The 19,132-nt window shown below is 42.9% G+C and overlaps 2 protein-coding genes across 2 annotated transcripts; both read right to left on the reverse strand.

Annotated features, from left to right (window-relative positions):
• Positions 1 to 451: 451 nt before the first annotated feature.
• Positions 452 to 9,159, reverse strand: LOC143342457 (fatty acyl-CoA reductase 1). Its single transcript, XM_076766375.1, has 4 exons — positions 8,937 to 9,159; positions 4,876 to 5,352; positions 3,338 to 3,565; positions 452 to 1,252 (listed from the first exon to the last, which is right to left on the reverse strand). Exons 1-4 carry the CDS (start codon positions 9,119 to 9,121, stop codon positions 919 to 921), a joined length of 1,224 nt encoding a protein of 407 aa, XP_076622490.1. The 5' UTR covers positions 9,122 to 9,159; the 3' UTR covers positions 452 to 918.
• Positions 9,160 to 16,241: 7,082 nt separating this feature from the next.
• On the reverse strand, positions 16,242 to 18,747 carry LOC143345036 (uncharacterized). Its single transcript, XM_076771749.1, has 4 exons — positions 18,455 to 18,747; positions 17,561 to 17,775; positions 17,128 to 17,409; positions 16,242 to 16,693 (listed from the first exon to the last, which is right to left on the reverse strand). Exons 1-4 carry the CDS (start codon positions 18,745 to 18,747, stop codon positions 16,242 to 16,244), a joined length of 1,242 nt encoding a protein of 413 aa, XP_076627864.1.
• Positions 18,748 to 19,132: the final 385 nt, after the last annotated feature.

Consider the following 19,132-nt stretch of genomic DNA (forward strand, 5'->3'; position numbering starts at 1 on the left):
ATTCGCCTAATTTCCATCCTGAAATTCCAGTAATTGTAGTTTCTCTCGAGATAATATCTTGTTCTACATTTCCATTCTTGATTATTCTTCTTGCTCGAATGGTAGATCGACGTATTGGTCAACCGGAACGAATTAAAGCAGCGCGTTTGAATCTTCTTTTTAAAATGTATAATTGATAGAGGAAAGGAGAAATAGAAAGAGAGAAAATGGAACGACTTCCTCCTATCTCCCCGTATGCGAACTTTTCCTCCAATTATTCGACCAGCAGTTTGAGCAATACTGTTGACTGTGCTCGGCAAGAGCAGCATTCAAATTAACTCGTTAGATCCTAGTGTTATTGTACGTTTACGTTTGCAGTAGGGTTTGAATTAAAACGAGGAAAGGAAAAGTAATCGGACTTCCGTTTGTAAACAATGTCTTCTTTAAAGAAAAGAAAAAAAACAAACGGAACTTTATCGAGAAATTACTTTATATTTCAATAGAATAATTCGACGATTGTCAGATAGGTGTTAAACAATCTTAGTTTTGTGGATTTATCTATAACTATTATTTGCGTTTCTTTATATTACTAGACTTACAAAAATCCTCTTTCACGCATACACACAAACTCATTCGAACAATAAAAAAATATGGTACGAATCGTACGAAGCAAAATATATACACAGTCTAATAATATTCAGGAACATATACGAGTTTTGAAACCCAACAATGGAGATACGGAAGGCAATTTTATCTGTCTAATTACAATATTTTTCTCTTCTTATCTTCTAATTGAGCGTTGTCAAACGCGTACAAAGATCCAAGGTCGAAGAAGTGCATTTCTATATTCGCGAATACGTACTGTATATTATTTTGCAGGACGATAAGTTCATAGTTCACGAGTCTTAACGTGTAAAGGTACGAATAAACGATACCGAGTTAGAGTCCGTGTTGTTTAACGGGTGCGTGATGCCTATAGGAGTAGTAAACGTAGAGAAAGGCAGCCGCGATGACGAAGAAGAAAAGCTGTCGAAAGATTCTTACGAGTTTGACGTTGGTTTCGTCGATGCAATGCTTCTTGGTGGCAGCGGCCGTGCAGAGAACGTAACTCTCAATGTCGATTTCCGCGGTAACCGGAAATGCATCTTGGTCTTCTGGGGAGAGACGTCGTTGGAGCAGGTGCACACGATTCCTCTCTGCTGACCACGGCCTCGATGAAATTGACTCGAGGGATCGAAGTGCATTACGAACTCTCTCGTGCTCTCGTAGAAGCCTGCGGAGAAGCAAAGGTTTTTACCACCACGACTCAGTCTCTCCTCCACTCGGCCGTTCGCAGCCCTAATGCCTCACTTGCTCGGAGCTTCTGTTACTCCCAACTTTTCGATTCGCATCTATTTCTTTCGAGCGCGCTTTTCCCCGGTCGATTCTTTCTCCCCATCGATTCCGTATTACGTGGAAATTATTTCACCCCCTACCCCTTTTGCTTTTAATTTATCCCGCGAACGTCCACCGTGGCTACGAGACGTTAACTCTCGACAGGTGAAACGAGACGTCGCTCGAAAGTGCAGGGAAATTGCGGTCATTGAGTTGCGATCGTTTGGAATTTAATCTTTTAGCCTTCGTTAGCGCGACTCTCGCGTTTCTCTGGAGACTTTCCCTTCGTATTTTCTATTATTCTCTTTTAATTTCATAAAATAGAAGAAAAGATCTCTCGTTGACATTATCGTTACGGTACACGGTAAACCGGTATCGAAAGTTATTAGATCTGGACGAAAAAATCGGTAATGCACGGGGAAATAACAACGTTCGTTTTATAATATACATCGTGATACGGTAACTTTTTCGCGTTGACGCGTAAATGGTTTTGCATGTTATAAACAACACGTACGCAAACAAGTGTGTAGATCGATACGATGCGACGTATTAAATATTCCTTCTCGAGCGCGGAGCGTAATTGCGTAAGTTATCGAGTGACGTTTGACTTTTCCAACTAGGAAAGGCGAGGAAGTTGTGTGCGCAACCTCGGTGAACTTCAACGGATTTACAATTTTCCGAAGGAATACGAAACTGAATTTGCTAGGAAATATTTGTTTAAAACTCCGCACGTATCCTGTTAAAATACTAATATAACACTGCGATTGCTCCATCGAGAGCACGAACGTTAACGTACTGCATCAGACGATAGAGCGAAAGTTGAACAAACTAATGGAAAAATATCTGTCGTTGAATTCTTCGCGCTCTGTGTTTCCGTTTGGAACTACGATTCCTACATAAGTAATGTGAACAACACAAGCAGCCTTTTCACCTTTCTGAATCGCAGAGGAAGGGAATTTGAACGATTCTTTATAACACCAAGAGTACTTGATCGTCTCGTAGGTCTTTCTTTTCGTCTATTTTTCATTTAGTAACTCTCTGAGGGAAGAGACCCAAAGTGCGATACCGGATACGTCGTAGATTCTCAAACAAAATCTGCATTACGCGAGTAACTCGTTCTTTATGAACTTTTAGCGCTCCGCCATTAAATAATTTCAAGGGAAATAGGAAAAGCGTGCAACGTAAGAGACGAAATGGACGGTCCTGGTAAAAATGGTCTGTAGTTTATGCGCGAACCGCCGGCTGCTCCAAGAATCGCGCGAGGGGAAAAGTTATAATCGCGCGCGGAACGCCGGTGAAACGTATTTCAATGAGAGGAAGTCGTCAAGATTTTTTGGGAAGTTTCCTCGTCGCTGAACAAAAGTTGCGATTTTTAAAAGCAATAGGAAAACGAATCCGCGAGTCTCCCGCGGGAAAAACGAGTTTCTTTTCGGCTGTTGGTCGTTTTGCTTCTCATCTCCTCGGCCTTCGGCGTTCTTTTCCTCTCTCCGTCTGTCTGGTCGAGTGCCGCGGGAAGCGTGTTTACTTTGGTATTCGGCTAAATCGTAGTTTGAGATAACTTTTACTTTTTTACGATTGCATCGCATTTGCCAAGTGTGCCGCGGCCCGTTTCCACCGTCGCGTCGGCTTCCGCGAAGTGCATCCTATGCGCCTCCGCGAACACTGTGATCAAACTTTTCTGAAAATCTTCTTCGATGGTTCTTTCCGGGAACTTGGCCCGCGGATTTGCCCCTCCCAACGCTGGCTCGCCTCGGATAACTCGGCTCTCCCGCCCACGCGAATTCTTTCACCGAGAATTGCTTTCGGATAGCCTCGCGGAGCTTCGAAAATTGGCTGGAGAACCGCGAATTAGAATCGGTCGTCGCGATGGTATCGAGGCACCTTAAAATTTGCATCGTTCCCCGAAATCGGTGTCGATCGTTGAACTTTACAATTTCTAAGGTTGTTGGCGACACGAATATCTTAGATCTCTAGTTCGTTATACCTTTTCTTCGCTCCGAATAGACCGAGAACCGTGTCGCAGAATGCGGATGGCAACCATTCGAAAGTAAGCACCAGAACCCAATACAAGGCTGCTATGGACGTCATTCCACGAAATCCAAAAGTCGGGTATGTAAAATGTCGGTTGCCTCGCGCTCCTTTCTTAACCAGGTCGTTCCACGTGCATCCGATCGGTGCTGCGTTATACACCATCGTTCTCTGTACGTTTTTCCTACGACAGAAGGAGGACCATGAGTCTGTAAAATTGGAATTGCGTTGAAACTCGTTGGACCTTGTTATTAAAATTTTTGCAAATTAGGGGGTGTAAATTTCACCGCGGAAGAATAGGCAGAAACGCGAAGGTATTACTGGGAATTCGATAAAGCATGTCGTGCGTATCGTTCGATCGTTTCATCGTTGACGTAAATAAAAGTCCCGGCCGCTTAAAGGGTATGCTTTCCAACACGAACGCCCCTAGAGTGCGGAAAACGTGACGAATTTAAAACTCCATTCCGATGCGGAGGATTAAACTGCGGCCGTTATATTCTACCTCCTGCCACAGTGGTCCTTTGAAAAACGGACCTGTCGCTGACGCAAAGCAGCGGAACAACGATTCGTTCTTTCATTATTACCGCCATATTATTGTCGGCTTCCGTTTTACCCAGGTATAAAACAGGTCATACATTTCAAATGCTCTGCCGCACGAACGAAACAATTTGCATTTCCTTTTTTTCGCGGGAACAGCCTCTGCCACGGCTGGATTTCTTTTCTGGATCATCGTACAACGGACCGACGAGTAATTCTAAGTAATTACGCGCGGACCTCCTTCGACCCTTTTGTCAATAACCGCGTTCTAGGGTACCCTTTTACACATTTTTAATCGTTTCGAATCTCTTATCTCTTGGACAATCATTCGCATTTTCGAAGTAAAAATCGCTGGTATTTTGTAAGACGTAATCTAAATGGGTGGACGAAATTCAAGCTTTCTCGTAAAGGGTCGAAGGCATAACTATAAACACGCTTTATCTTCCTCTGTTACCACATAATCTGCAGAATGGCATCAGTTTTCATGCGTAATACCTCGTAGAACGATATTCGAGGCTATTTGAACCGGTAAACCGCCTTAATGCGACTTCCCACCGCTGCTCCTCGATGCCCCAAACGTTGCGCGCTCGAATTGCTACCCTTAGCCGGTCCGCTCAAAAGAGATTCGAATGCTCTCGTGAAACGAAACCGCGTTCGTTCAACGTAAACTTTAATTGCAAAGCTTTATGCTTTTACCAGCGGAAAACGTAATGCCTATGCATGCCAAGACTCGCAATGTACGCGCGACTCTTTAATCGTTTCGCGTTAAATTCTTAAACACTTTAGATTGCCCGATTGCCTTTGTAATCAACCTAGCGTTAGGCTCGTAGTTAGGACGTGTCCATTTTTTTTTATGAATCATATACGTTTACTTACCTGAAAGGTATAAACGCGCGTGGCAAGGGACAGAGAAGGTTCGATCACAGACTGGAGAAGAATGTGTGTAGGCGTGCTTACCCGATGCCTCGTTCCCAAGCAACGGCGATGAGGGTGTTGACCGTCAGGTCGATTGGTATGATTTCCGCTGGAAACTCAGACTTTCCCAGGGCGATGCCCGACCCTACCATGAAAGCTGTCGATCCTTTCAAAACGTCGACGAAGCCGGGCATGGGTTCGCGATACGGTGGCCCGATCAACGGCACTCGTACCAAAGCCAACGGTATATCGGGCACGCGTTCGTTCTGCAACGTCTCGGAGATTTGACCCTTGTGCCGGAAGATGCTCGAAACGGCGGCCACTGCCTCCAGACGAGGCAGCGTCTGGCAAAACTCGAACACCGCGTCGTGCGGACCGCCCGCGTGAAACACCACGCTGACGTTCAGCAACAGTTCCTTGTCCTCCTTGCTCATGCCCAGTCCATTGTATATCAAATTACCCTCCAACGCCCTCACGCGAGAAATCGCAGTTGGCTGCTCCTGCCTCAGCCTCTCGAATCTGTAGCAGACGAATAGAAGATTTCGTTGTTGGTCGAATTGGACCGCGGCCAGCTTCAACTCGAGTATCAAATTCGTGAACGCTGCGAATTACATACGCGGCGATCTCGACTCGTATCGCTTCGATAGGAACGTTCAAAATTCACCAAGACCTGTATCGTCGGCAAGGTTCCGCCAAATCAGTCTCTAATATATTCTAAACTATTCTCGTATTTAATTTGCGAAATTTCTAGACGTCTGCCGTTTGCTAATTAATTCTTGATATTCGATACGTTGTTCCTTCGATTCGCCGAACAGCGGCAAACTATGCGTTGACGCCATTTGTAACGACGGTGGCTAACAACGTCACAGACACTCATCCGCGCCCCTAACTACCAAGGCACTATTATTGCACAACTATGCACAGATATCATAACCAGTTTGCTATTCTATCGGTAGTTTATCGCGGTAACCAACCGACTCTGAAACGGATAACTTTTGAACTCGAGTTTCGAATAAGGGAACCGAATTTTGTCCATGCACCGTATTAGCGAGTCTACCCAAGTACGTGGCCGTGATACCATTTTCTTGATTAGTTTAGTTATTGTTTTCATTCCGAATAAATTCCAAAAAATTGTTTCGTACTGCCCATATAAAAGTAAATACATTTCTATGCAACTGCACACATAGTATACTATTCTCGTTACAGGCATCTGGCACGCATTTCGAAACGTTTACATACATTTACAAGTAATTTCACAGATTTCCTAATTATAGTGTGCTTTATACGTTTCAGTGTACGCTTTCACCAAAACCGCAAGTAAATATGTACATTCTCTAGCAAATGTATACATTCGCTGCAGTTCGTGCTTTAACTATTACATATACAGTCTGTTACGCAAGAGTTACTCGCCATGTTTACAAAATACAATGCAAAGGACGCAGAATGGAGTGACATTCTATACATGTATAATTTTTTCTTATTCGATACTGGTCTTTTCGAAAGCATTTGTTCGGCCATCCCAGAAGTTTGCGCTGAATTTTGTATTAGAAGTTTCCACCGTAAGTCTAATTGCACGTTCGTTCGTCTCTCTGTATTGAACCTTTTCCATTAATAACGTTGTGTCTTACGATCGTTAGGACGAGACCGGCAGAGAGATTTCTCCGGGAACCGTTGGATTTTAATTTCGCGAAATTTCAAGCGCGTCGACGAATTCTCGCGGAGCTTGTAAACGGAAGATTTCTCGCCGACGGCTTTATAATCGCGCCGAAAGGACGCCGACGAGGAAAGCGTGCTAATGAAAATAAATTTCCCCGCCGCTGAAAATACTCACCCCCCTCGTAATCGCGGTCGAGTGAGTTTTGCCTCGCGTGTCTTACGATGAAACCCGGGATCGTTACGGTGGACGATCACGTAACGCGGCAATCCAATTTATACGTTTTCGCGCATACATACGCGATGCCCTTTCGACAGATAGTCGCTCGAGTAACATTATCGGTTAAACAATACATCCTGTGCAAAATGACCACACCGACCGACGATCGACGAAACTTTTGCTCGACCAGAGTTCTTGGAAAACTTTTCGAAAAGTATTCGTTTGTATCGGCAAACGATCGTAACCGTACAAGTTGAGCGAGTCCTCGAATTTTTAAGTTTCAAAATCGGCTACTGCTGTTTCGAGGCTGTTCGTTGAAAGTTGGATCTCGGTAACTCGAAGTTGAAGAGAAAGGAAAAATGTTTCGTATTACGGAAGTTTCCACTTATATTTCGTATTCAAAATTACCTACGAATTGTTTAAATTATCGTTTCGGTATATTATGGGAACGTTTGACCTTTTCTGTTCGAAACAGTAGCGTTCTCGCAGAAATTTCGTATTAACTCTGTGCGCAAGATAAACAGACTTCCTGTTTCCTTTTTACCCTTTTGGATAGCACGATTATCCGGGAGATAATTCGCTACGGAGGAAATGGGTAATTATTTGGCCAAGTACCGCTCGCGAAACCGTGCCTCGAGGGAGATTCACGCGTCGCCGAGGAAATGTAATTAATTCGCGATGGAATTTTTTACGCTTCTCTTTATTTTCAGATCACTTGACCGCGTAACGATTCAATTCCACTGACATTTAGCACGGTGAATCAAGAGTCATCTCTATCCTCGTTCCGGTACATTTCGTTTCAATTCCCGCGTGGCGAATAATTTTATTCATTTTCGATCGTACATTCGAAAGGGCTAAATAAATTGACACGAATCCCGCCGCAAACACTGAATCTCTAATGAAAAGCTAATCCGCACGCGCCGCTGCGTCTAATGAACCCTTGATTAGAATGGAACACCACACCATCTAACGAATGGCTGATTAAACTCAGACGCGATGTCTAACGAATATGTAACGTAATATGCAATGCTGATTACTCCGGTACAATATTCTCTGCAACGAAGGATGAAATGGAAGAGAAACGTAGATGAACTCATCAGGGAAGAAATAACCCTGCTCATTATCTAAAGGATTATATTCGCATTACACACGCAGTAACTCGAACTCTAATTTTCTTCTATTTCGCAAGCGCGTGTACGTAAATCTATGTTGAAAATAGAACGAATATGGTTATTGTAGAGTGAGCAGGCAACCTTACAAACGAAGCTTTTAAATGTTTCTCTGGGGGAAAAGAGGCAGAACAACAAGATGATAATTGAACTAATTACATTTACTTACAATTACTACTGTTTCAATAAAATGTAAATAACGAGAACAGCGTTATCGAGCCACAATTAAAAATAAAATAATCTCCGCGTGTATTAAATCACAGCAAACTTTCTTTTTTTCGTTTCACGAATTTATTGCATCCAACGATCTCGTTATGCGTAATTTTATTGCACAAGCAACTTTAGAAAGCGTTTTCTGATTTCTATCGTACGGTTTAACGACTGTTTAGAGCAAATAATAGGAACGAACATGTATCGTAGTATCATGTGGTTCTTTTGATCACGACCGAATGTAATAATTAATCGGACAAATACACGAGTTTCACGGGAAACTTACGGGCGCTTTGAAATCATTTACCGCGCCACGTTTCGGCACTACCGATATTATACACGTAATAAACAAGCCTTTGAGGGAATCTGAAACTCTCCTCAAATTTACATACGCGCACACCACCAACGGAAACGAATTTTCCTGCAACAGAATTAAAGTTCTGCAAGTTCGAACGTTTCTCGAAACGTCCTGTGACAAATTACACGCAACATCTGTTTACTCTCGCGAAAAGCTTTCGGTACACGCGCGTGGACTCGATTTAAAGCACGAAACTTTTAAAGTTTGAAACAAGAGCAACTTGTTGCTAATAAACACCCTAGAAGCGACAAGTATAAACATTAAGGAACGCGTTATAACCGTGATCTAAGCCGTATTAGCATTTTTATTGCTTCGGATCGTTATCAAACTGGATCGAGGCTCTAGGGTAATTACGTCGCACGAAATCTATTCCACTGAAACACACGATAGTTGAAAGAAGCGTGTCTTTGACGTTCGACAGAACGAAAGGACGTTTCGAGGGCAGCGAACGAATAGGAAAGTAGTTCGATGGGAAAAAACTGGGTGATCATACCGCGTCGAGAGGAAAATCTTCTTGATCCTTTCGTCTTTGTTGAAATCGTTCTGGGATCTGATCACGGCGTAGACCTTCACGTCGGGGAACGAACGTAGGATCTTGTCGAGGAGAGCTCGTCCCACATCACTGGTGACTCCCGTTACGAGTAGCTCGCGTTTCGCGTACCAGTCGCTCAGAGTCATGCTGATCGACTGACCGATGCGAAAAGAAAGGAGTACCACCGTACACGCGGCAGCCCACTTACCGCCGGTTATGCTCTCGGCCTAACCCCTTGCCATTCCACCACCTCCTAGATCCACCGAGCCGATAGGACGAGTATCTGGCGAAAAGGAGGCAATTGATTATTCGAGGTCGATGCTCCGCTGACGCGCGAACAAACTGCTCCTTCACAGAGCCGCTTTCTCTTACTCGGCAACTCTGATTCCGGAGATTCAGAAGCTAACAGTTTCAGGCCAACAGACTGGAAACACCGACATATTAGGTCGTACAGAACTGAACGTAATATATAATTCATTATTTTAGTAAGAAAGCGAACCTTTCAAAAATTCAGTTTACCAATATTTTTATCGAATCTTCGATACGTTTAAACTCTATCCGGAACACGCTTCTCCCAGTTTCTTAGAGGCTCGACTGTGAAAAACAGCTACGATTAATGTTCAGTGACCGGTAACGAGAACTCGTTAATTGATAACCAGCGATTCATGAGACAAGTACAGGCTCCGTAAATAGATTTAAATCACACGACACCAACATCAGTGTATACAACCGTTGTATTTAGTTGCGATGCTTGTGAAACATGGAAAGATTCTTCTAAAAGGACACAGTATCAATTGCTCCCGAGATCGAGGTTAACGAGTAATAATCATAGCAAGTTTTCTTTAAGTACGCTTATAGCTCATGCCCGAGATCAGCTAACAAACACGGCAGTCGTAACGCAGTCGTAAAATGATGCTCGAGATCGATCAAGACATTCGAGTCTGGTGTCGAAGAATGTTCGAAGCGATCGGAATCTGCGCGGTCTCGAAAGTTTCGAATCTCTCGCAGGAATCAGAGTCTCTCGAGTCAATAGACCATTCTCGTGTGACCGTATTAATTATAGCAATATCCGCGTGTCAGGGTCGGTAAACTCTGTCACTCTACAGTCGTTTCATATAACAATTTAATTCAATGTGGGGCTTAAGATGTTCCCGCCACAGGTTTCCCTCTAATGCGATGTGTCGCGGTCGTTGTTACAGTCCAGGACCAACGACGACGAACGAGGAACGGACGGTCCTTGATCGTACACAGACGCTTCACAGACGTTCGGGACATCTCCATGTAAATGAGACTACCGGTACGCTTACCAAGGCTCGAGCAACGCAGAATTTCCATGAAATCGAGCTCTCTGCGCTTGTTGTTTCGTACGAAGAATTCGAATGTTACGTCTCCAACGTGTATCTAACGACGAGCCCCGAAGGATTATAAACAATCTGTCTTAAATTTGGATTAATCGCGTTTTCGTTTCGCGGCAAACGCGGTAAAAATCCCGCGGTTTAGTTCGAATAACACACCGATTCTCCCTTCTCTTTTCCATAATAGAGGCGAATATTTAAAAACTGAATATTCGAGTGCGTCCATTGAGTTCGTCTAAACGGAGAGAGAATTAAACGGGGATTCTATTTTAAATAGCGGACAGCTAGAGGTCCCCGACGCTTTCGCGTTTCGATTCGAATCGCGCATCGTGGCTCGTGAAATCGTTCAAAGCAGGTAGCTCGCGTGAAAAAAGGAGCCGTTAATGGTGGGTTTCGCGTGAGCAACGGCTACGGGTTCCCCTTTCGTATAAATATTAAACGACACGTGCCGAAATTTGTTTACCAATCCTCGCGGAATAATCCCAGGATAACGAAACGATCATTAATTTGCATTTAAACAACAAAATGGTCCGTGCCCGATTCCGTACTGGTCAGGTACCGTTACTATGCTCGGCGAATCATTGTTGCGAGGCTGAATAATTATAAGCAGGAGCATCGGTAGTCCGGTAGTTAGTTTTTTCACCTTTCCAGCCGGCCTACCCGCGATTTTCTCATAACGCTCCCCCGTCAGTCGTCTCCTCCCCCCGTTCCCTCTTGTTTTATTTCCATTCATGAATATGTGCATTATTTTCCGCGGGCGCATGTTTCGCCACGCAGCAAGCTGCTCTCGCGTTGTTTCGTGGCATGCCACTCGTACACGCGTTGTTTACGAATACAAAATCGGCCCAATTCGAAAGAAACCGTGCAGTCGCCGGCACGGAAGACGCGCCGACGCTCTGATGGACGTTCGTTATCAAGAACCGTCAATATCCATCTCTCTATCCATGCCAATGTTTACTCCCCGTCACGAGTCCGTTGTAGCGCTCGCTTGACTGACGTCTTTTTCGATATCAACGCGTTTTGGGCCGTGAACCGTTGATTTTTTCGTTCGCTGCGTTATCGCTAGTGATTAAGGATATTGGCGTCAACGCCTTTTTCAAACTAATTTCGCCCGCGAACGTGCACCAGACTTTATTATTAATTGCGTCAAATAATTCCCGATCGCGCACATGGCAAATTATGAATAGAACGATGTTCGTTACCGGGCGTACGACTCGTCCTAGGATCGCTGTTGCAATTACCGTAAGCGGTTTCTGGATTTGCAATTCCGATGGTGGGTCCAAGTCGCTATCGATTGCTACTTAATAGAACACTGCTCTTCGAACGTCGAGCGAACAAGATTAGAAAATCGTCGGTTGAAATAAACGGTAGAGTTCGGGCTCTGGCTGCTCGACGATTTAAATAGAGGAAGCAGGAAACACGAAAATAAGCAACGAGTACTTGATAATAACATAATTATATCGTGTAAAAATATCGTCGATGGAATAGCCAGTCGAATAGAAATATTTTAAATATGTCGACTACTCTCAGCCTCAAGTGGAAACTTATTTCCGTTTTTTCCATTTTTAGGTTGAGAGAGGAGGTCGACTTCGATCTACGCTTGTTCGATTTATTCAAGCGATGCTCGATGAAACCTGAATTCAATCTCTACGACCTATCGAGTCTACAGGGGTCACTCGTTCTAATCTATAAATTTTCATATCATACTGACGTATAAATTTTAAACACGATTAAATATGTGACAGGTCACTTTCGTAATAACCGGCACGTATGGCATTACAGAAAAGAATGTGGATTGCGAAGACCAGGAGCATATCGAGAATTTCGACGCGAACAGATTGAATAGGCAAACTTCTCAGCCAAGAGAGAAACCTCGAATGTACCGATAGAAGAGAAATACTAATTACGCGTCAGTGCAGTTCGTATACTATGAATTAACGCTACTCACCAATTAACGCTGTGGCTTGTAGTAAATAAGAACGAATATGTACCATGGTATTTTGAACCATTATCGATTACGAAACGCGCGAGCGTAATGTAGAAATTACGTGACGCGTTCGCGTTGCATTAGGGACATTTAGAAACACGGAAGTAACGCCGAAAGCTACGAACGACGGGTTTTTGTGGATTTTCTTCACCGCGAGTAAATTATCGTGAATTAATAATTGTTTTGATGCGACGCGAAATTACCGAACAAACGACGTAACAGAGAAAATATCGTGACCGGACTGTACAGAGTACTGTTAATTCGCAACAAAGGCGAAACAATTGATTTAGAACCGTGTGCGAGCGAACATTTTTAGCTGCAATTTGTCTGTGATTGCGTTCTGGGTCGAAACAATGCGCATTGCTATTCCGCCTACAATTTTCGAAGAGACGCGCGTAGAATGTGCGCCTATTAATTTATACGAATAATACAAATCGATTCATTTTTATCGTATCTCCGCTAATTGATAATTACCATAGTAATTCGATAGACGCAAAAAAATTCATAGAAAAATTTGTTATAAGTATTAAGAAAGTATTAAGTTATAATTATTGAGAACACAGTGCATTAAAAGATATTTCATATTCTATGTTAGCGTACTACTTAATCCCAGGAAGGGTTGAAACGTTCCACGATGAACGTTTAAACATTTCATTACACGGTCGTTTACATTTTTCATTAAGGAAGCTCGTTAAAGGAAGCTCGTCTCCGCTGTGAGGGAAGAACGAAATAGAAGTGCATAGCTTGATAAAAAAGCGACTCCGCGTTCTTCTTAATGCAAGTGTAGCGGATTGCATGAGACGACGATGTAGCAACGCATGGAGACACACCGAGTTGCACGCAAGATTAGAATTTTAAATTTGCTCAACGTGTAGATGTTTTGTACGGAAACTTTTAGAAATTATTACCTCGATACGTTGGTGTCGCATGTTAACCGCGCGAAGGTGCAATTACCAGATTGTGTAATAACAAACAATTGGAAACAGATCGCGTTCTGATTTAACGGAAGCGATCTGCTTTTCCCGGCGTGTATTACTTTCGATTACGTAAGTGCTTTCAGGTCGAATGAAAAGTATGACCCGTTGCGCCAACAAAGCGTTCGCTTGCTGGCATATACAGTCAGCGAGGAAAATATTCAGGGATCAGTAGAGTTTTTACGTTTTTACTAAATTATTAAAGATAAAATAAAAGCGGAGCAATTTTGTGGATTATTATATGCGTGAAAATGGGAAAATAGAATTTATGTCCGCAACGATTTTTGAGGGAACTATTACAGCGGGGAAAAGAGAAAATTGGACGTTGAGAAGATAATCTAATAACCAAAATGAAATTGTGGAAGATGAAAGTCGATTAGCGATACGAGAAATGATTTATGAAAGTGCAACCAGGCATGTGCGTAAAGTTATGTCGGAAGTGTAACAGGGTCATTATGTATGCGGAAGCGGAAATTCCGTATGATCGAGCAGGTAACACACGGATTATTTTACGCTAAAATTAGTTAAAACGAATTACTTCTATCTCGGTGGAATTACTCCTCGATTATGTTAACATTTAAAACCTGGACCGTTTTTACATCTTGCACGTAACAAACAAAATATGAAAGCTTCTCGTTTTAAACTCATTTAATGCATACAAATTAGGTAGAATGTTGTCTACAAACACGTGTCTGTACCTTTGTACTATACTATTGAGTATTTATAAAATCGAGATTAAATGACAACATATTCCACGGTAATTCCTTTAATAACTTTCCACTCGTTGAGCAGGCCGGGGAAAATAATTAAACTTTTAACGATTCGAAAGAAACGGATACATAAAAGTTCCGTGGATTACACGTAAAAAGGAGCTTTTAGAAAAAAACTAATGTCGGGTGAGATTCAAGTTGTAAGAAGCTGGAAAGCTCTTTACTTAGATTAAATCTTTTTCTAAAGGCAGATCCGCGCGGGACGGGAAGGAACAAATTGCCCACGAGTTCAAGAATTTTTCGAAGAATAAACTGTAGGCAAAGTTAAGAGGGGAAAAGTATTGCGTCGTGTTTGAAACGAATAAAGAAGGGTTTCGTGAATTTCTCGAAAACGAGCGAGCACCTTGATTCGGTTTCGGATGAATTCTCGAATGAAAAACGGTTTACGTATAAAATGGCTAGACGTTTCTTAAGCTGCTCTTGGCATGAGTGCTCAAAGGCCGGAAAAGAGCTAATAGCGTACAAAAGTAACGACATCTTTATACCCGGTCTACGCATCGCCAACCTAATTCCTTAAAGTACTCTCTCTCGCTGGGTTAAATCGCTTTATCACACGGCGCGGCGTACGATCCTTTCCCGAGCGTGGAATACAATCTCAATGGTTAAAACGCAATATAATAGTCACCGCTGAAAGATCGCTCTTCCGAACCATTAGTGTTTCCGCACAACCGCCATTCGCGACCCTTCTAACTCCAGACCGTTTTTCTAATCGCGACAAACCGTACGTCTCTAGAACGACTTCAGAGCTCCTTCGAGCTAATAAAAGAAAAATTACAGTTCATTCGTACGTTCTGGACTTTTCATCCGCGTATCGTTTTTTCAAAATTTAAATCGCGTCACAGGATGACGCAAGCGAAAAGATATTTCTTGCTACATTTTTGCCTCGATAAAATTTATCACATTTTACCCGAGAACACATTAAACCGGGCGGAGCGATTCTTTTTGCGACCACGAGCCAAAAATTAATAATACAATATCAGCGACGCGCTGCCCGCCACGCGAAAATTATTTAAAATATTTAGTAATATTTCATTTTTTAGTGCTTCGAGTACTATTACGACGCGCTTATTATTTTTGTACGAAGATATTTGTTAAAAGTTGGTTGACATCGATTACAGGAGGATTTGTATAACGCGAATGTTCATGAATCAAAAGATGCATTAAGGGTTTTTGTTTACTTCGTAGCATTCCTATCCGCGCCTATTATACTAAATACCGTGAACCGTGGTAGAGCATCGTTTTTCCCTTGGTAGTGCAAATAACCGTCGAGATGGCCCATTCGCGATAGCGTACGAAACACATGGAATCGCACTATTATGCGGCAAGATTAAAATTTGAATTGTTACGGATACAAATTTCAACGTTGCGCTCCGCTCTAAGTATCCGGCACTTTCCAACCGGCAATAATGCAGTTTACGGAACCGGAACGCGTTATCGTGTACACGCTGACGCTAAACAATGGTTAATCCATTCGTTGCAAACAGCGCTAATTTCTCTTCCTTACTAATTGAACATTAACGAGGGTTTGAATTATCGCTTTTAATTAAATAGCGTCAACAGAAAACGAAGGCTCCTTTCGTGCGTTTCAAACTTTGTTATATCAGATCTCGCTAAATCCTTTATTCTATCAGTACGGAACAGCTTTCTCGGGTAACAAGCACAGCTTCGAGTAATATTACGGTCAGAGTCCTGTTGCAACGAACAGTAATCGAACGTCGATTACGCGAATTAACGCGGAAGCAAGTCCGTTTCGATAATCGATGTTCTACGTGGTAATAATTTTAAAAACTGTGTCAGCAGTTCCGCGTTGCCTTTGTGTTCAAACGAGATCCGTTAAGTAAAGATATCGATGAAATCCAACTGTAAAAGTAGAAAGTTCTAGTGGCCTTATATGGCCGATTACATCAGACTGCACGAGACTTGGAAACATTTATGTTTCCTGTTCTGTTTATTTATTTTCCAAGCTAAAACAGTTAATAGATAGCATTATAAACTAGCAATCTAGCTTTCATGTTACGTAGAATGTATCACTTATCATCTGTTATTTTCTTATTCTATGTTTTGTACTTTTTATTACGTAGTTTCACTAAAGCGTTCTCTCATTAGTAATAATTATAAAATATTGACGGTGATACGTAAGAACTATTGGATACAAACATTGCGAGAAAAAGTTTAATTACTTATTGTGTTCCTGCTAACGTGCGGAAGAGCGTGAAAATTGTCGTAAGAAGAATAACATGATCGTTCGCGAGACGATTGCCAGTCGACCTCGTAATCGTTTTAATGATCGTCTCGATGATGGGCTTTGTCTTCGTAGCGTTATCCTCGGTCTTACTCGCTGAGAACAGTTCTTCCATAGCAGAATTCAGGATGCACGATCTCTGTTCTGGATCGTAAACGTATCCGAATTTGCAAACGCACTGATAACCACCCGGCATATTGATGCACACTTCGTTTTCTGACACGCAATCGTGTTCTCCTCGCGTGCACTCGTTTACGTCGACGCAAATACCGAATTTGGAGGACCATTCGTAGCCAGTTTCGCGACAGTAACAGCTGATGTTTATCCGATTGGCTATCAAACTAAGGAAATCTTGATTCTCCCGTCGATCCAACGTGCATGTTCTGTGCGCTGCAAAAAAGTCGATAGGTCAGCCAGCGAAGCGTTGGATCAACGATAAAAAAGTTTCCCCGCAAAAACTAGGAAAGAGATTTAATAAACATCGCCGTCGACAACAACTGTAAAATTAATTATTTTCCGGATCCCTCCGTGAAATAAAGAATAAAACGGTCCACGGAGCGCGCGAAAGAATTTCCGTGAAAAATTTTTCAGCGTCGACGATGCAACCGAAGCGTAATGCACGATATTAAAATCGAACGCGAATGTTTGAAACTCGTAGGAGAATTAATTAATGAGGTACACATCATCCAGAACGTTAATGACTGCAATAACGAGGTACACGGGCGAAGTAACGCAATATCCTAGGAGTGAAATTAGCGGAGGTATTCAGTCCCGAAACGGTAGCAATCCTCTTACGATATAGGTGCAAGATGATTTGTACGCACATGGAGAGTTCCCAGCGTAGCAAGGATTGAACGGCGTGTGGTAGCAATCCGTGATGTACCGGATATGCCTCATGGGACAACAATGATCGGGGCAGAAACTATAAAGCGCGCAGGCATACGGCTTCGTGTCGTCGGCTCGGGGATCCCCATTGTCGGCTTCGTATTCGATCTGGCAGTTTGCGTGATTGCCACAAGACTCCCCGAAAATGCTCAACTCTGGCACACCGAGCATCGTGTACCAACACATGTAATAACTCGCGGTAGTGCGCCACTGGAATCGTTCTAAGTCAAATTAAAACGATGATAAATAAGAAAAAATGGGACTTTAATCGAACGTCGAAAAATTGTTTAGGGGAGCAAACAACCCCCCAGGTACCGATCGTAATCGTCCCTTTTTGATTAGAAAGGTCCCGAGGGAGGCCCTGACACTTGCCTATTGGACCTTGAAAAGGAACCATGGTTAGATTGTCACGCCTCTGGGCCATCTGACAGTCCCTTTGAACGGACAAGAGCTGTTTGGTATTGTTCACAAGATTCCATTTCTGTTCTTTCATGATCGTGACGGTGTCGTCTTCTCGCCGTAGGGCAGTGAGCTTAATAGTCCTTTCGAGATATTTCAGGCATCCGACGAAGCTCGCATCGCAATGTCTGCACATAATAACGCGCCTCGTCGATAATAGAATTCTTGCGATTTCTGTGTCCGCGGCAATTGAAACCGTTTGACAGGCATCGACAGCGAACAATACGAAGCGAAATTAACGGGAAAATGCCTGAATCAATGGCGATTACAATTTCGTGCGAGTATCGAACAAGAACTTTGACAACTTGAGAGACGTAACATTGTAAGAGACAGATAATATCGTTCGCGATACTATTGAGAATCCAACATACTACGTCTTTCGCTTAGAATTAATTCTGTACATTGAGTTATCAAATATTTCTATGTCTCGCGTTATAAATAATGGTTGAACGGTGAACGGAAATAAACTTTCGGAGAAACAAATCTTATTTAGATTAGATCTACCGCGATTGGTAAATAAATACGATACGATTCGTGAATACTTGAAATCGAAACAGATGGTTCGTTTCAAAATCTATACTAAACAGTCTATTGGAAACGAAATAATTGAAGGGCAGATCCGTGAATAGAATGTACATTAGGTTTCGCTTTGTTATGGTAATGCCATGTTTCGTGCCTCGTCAAAACATTGACGAAACCTGCTAATTATACCGGGAAATCATCGAACACAAGTCAACAATGTAATTATCGAATAATCAGCCGCGTGCTATCAAAGCACTCGAATCAAGCACGACGTCGATTCAATACCTGCGCACTTCCCAATGCAAAGACCTCAAAGGTGGTTTCGGGAATTCCTCGTAAAATCTGCTTGGTGAATCTTCGAGTCTTCTGTAATAACGTCGGTCGAAGTCCTGAAATTTGTGTGCTCGAATGTAATACGCGACGTCTCGTATGGCCTTGTTCTTGTCCCAGTTCGCGTCCCAGGCCTCGGTGTCTTCGTCCATGTCGGGCACGTCGGTTATTTTTATGTTGGGATCCATAACCTGTACCATCATTGGCACGGGTTCGATCTCCCCCACCTCTTCTCTCGGCGTTTTCATCACTGCGATCTCTGCCGTCGACGCTGTAATCGGCAACGTCGTGTTCTCCGTCCAAGGAGTCGCACAGTTCACGTACAAATGGAAAAACGCGTATAATGCTAGTCTCATCGGACACAACTTCCATATCGCAACGTTTTCGATCGTGTTTCGAAGAAAAAGACGATCGAAACTATTAACGTAACCGAAGATAATTTTCGGAAAGCATGGAATCAGGGAGCATCCACTCTGTACGAAAACAAGTGGCCGTTTCGAGGCTCGGTTTCTAAAACAGATCGAAAATATCGAATTTCCGGATCGACAGCAGGAGCCCATCTGGTCGAGTTTCGTTCGACATCGCGGAGGCGGTCGGCTCTTGCGGACGTATTTCGTTCTTTTCTCAGATTGG

Source organism: Colletes latitarsis, chromosome 1, assembly GCF_051014445.1.
Source record: "Colletes latitarsis isolate SP2378_abdomen chromosome 1, iyColLati1, whole genome shotgun sequence".
Taxonomy (NCBI): domain Eukaryota; kingdom Metazoa; phylum Arthropoda; class Insecta; order Hymenoptera; family Colletidae; genus Colletes; species Colletes latitarsis.

What these genes read in the sequence shown, in the direction of transcription:
- LOC143345036 (XM_076771749.1), bottom strand. Translation starts at nt 18,747, where the DNA reads ATGAAAACGCCGAGAGAAGAGGTGGGGGAGATCGAACCCGTGCCAATG. An exon ending in TTGCATTGGGAAGTGCGCAG is followed by an intron (nt 17,776 to 18,454) that starts GTATTGAATCGA and finishes TATTATGTGCAG; the next exon opens with ACATTGCGATGCGAGCTTCG. An exon ending in CTACGCTGGGAACTCTCCAT is followed by an intron (nt 16,694 to 17,127) that starts GTGCGTACAAAT and finishes ACTTTTTTGCAG; the next exon opens with CGCACAGAACATGCACGTTG.
- LOC143342457 (XM_076766375.1), bottom strand. Translation starts at nt 9,121, where the DNA reads ATGACTCTGAGCGACTGGTACGCGAAACGCGAGCTACTCGTAACGGGA. An exon ending in GCTTGGGAACGAGGCATCGG is followed by an intron (nt 3,566 to 4,875) that starts GTAAGCACGCCT and finishes CTTCTGTCGTAG; the next exon opens with GAAAAACGTACAGAGAACGA. An exon ending in CTATTCGGAGCGAAGAAAAG is followed by an intron (nt 1,253 to 3,337) that starts GTATAACGAACT and finishes GCTTCTCCGCAG; the next exon opens with GCTTCTACGAGAGCACGAGA.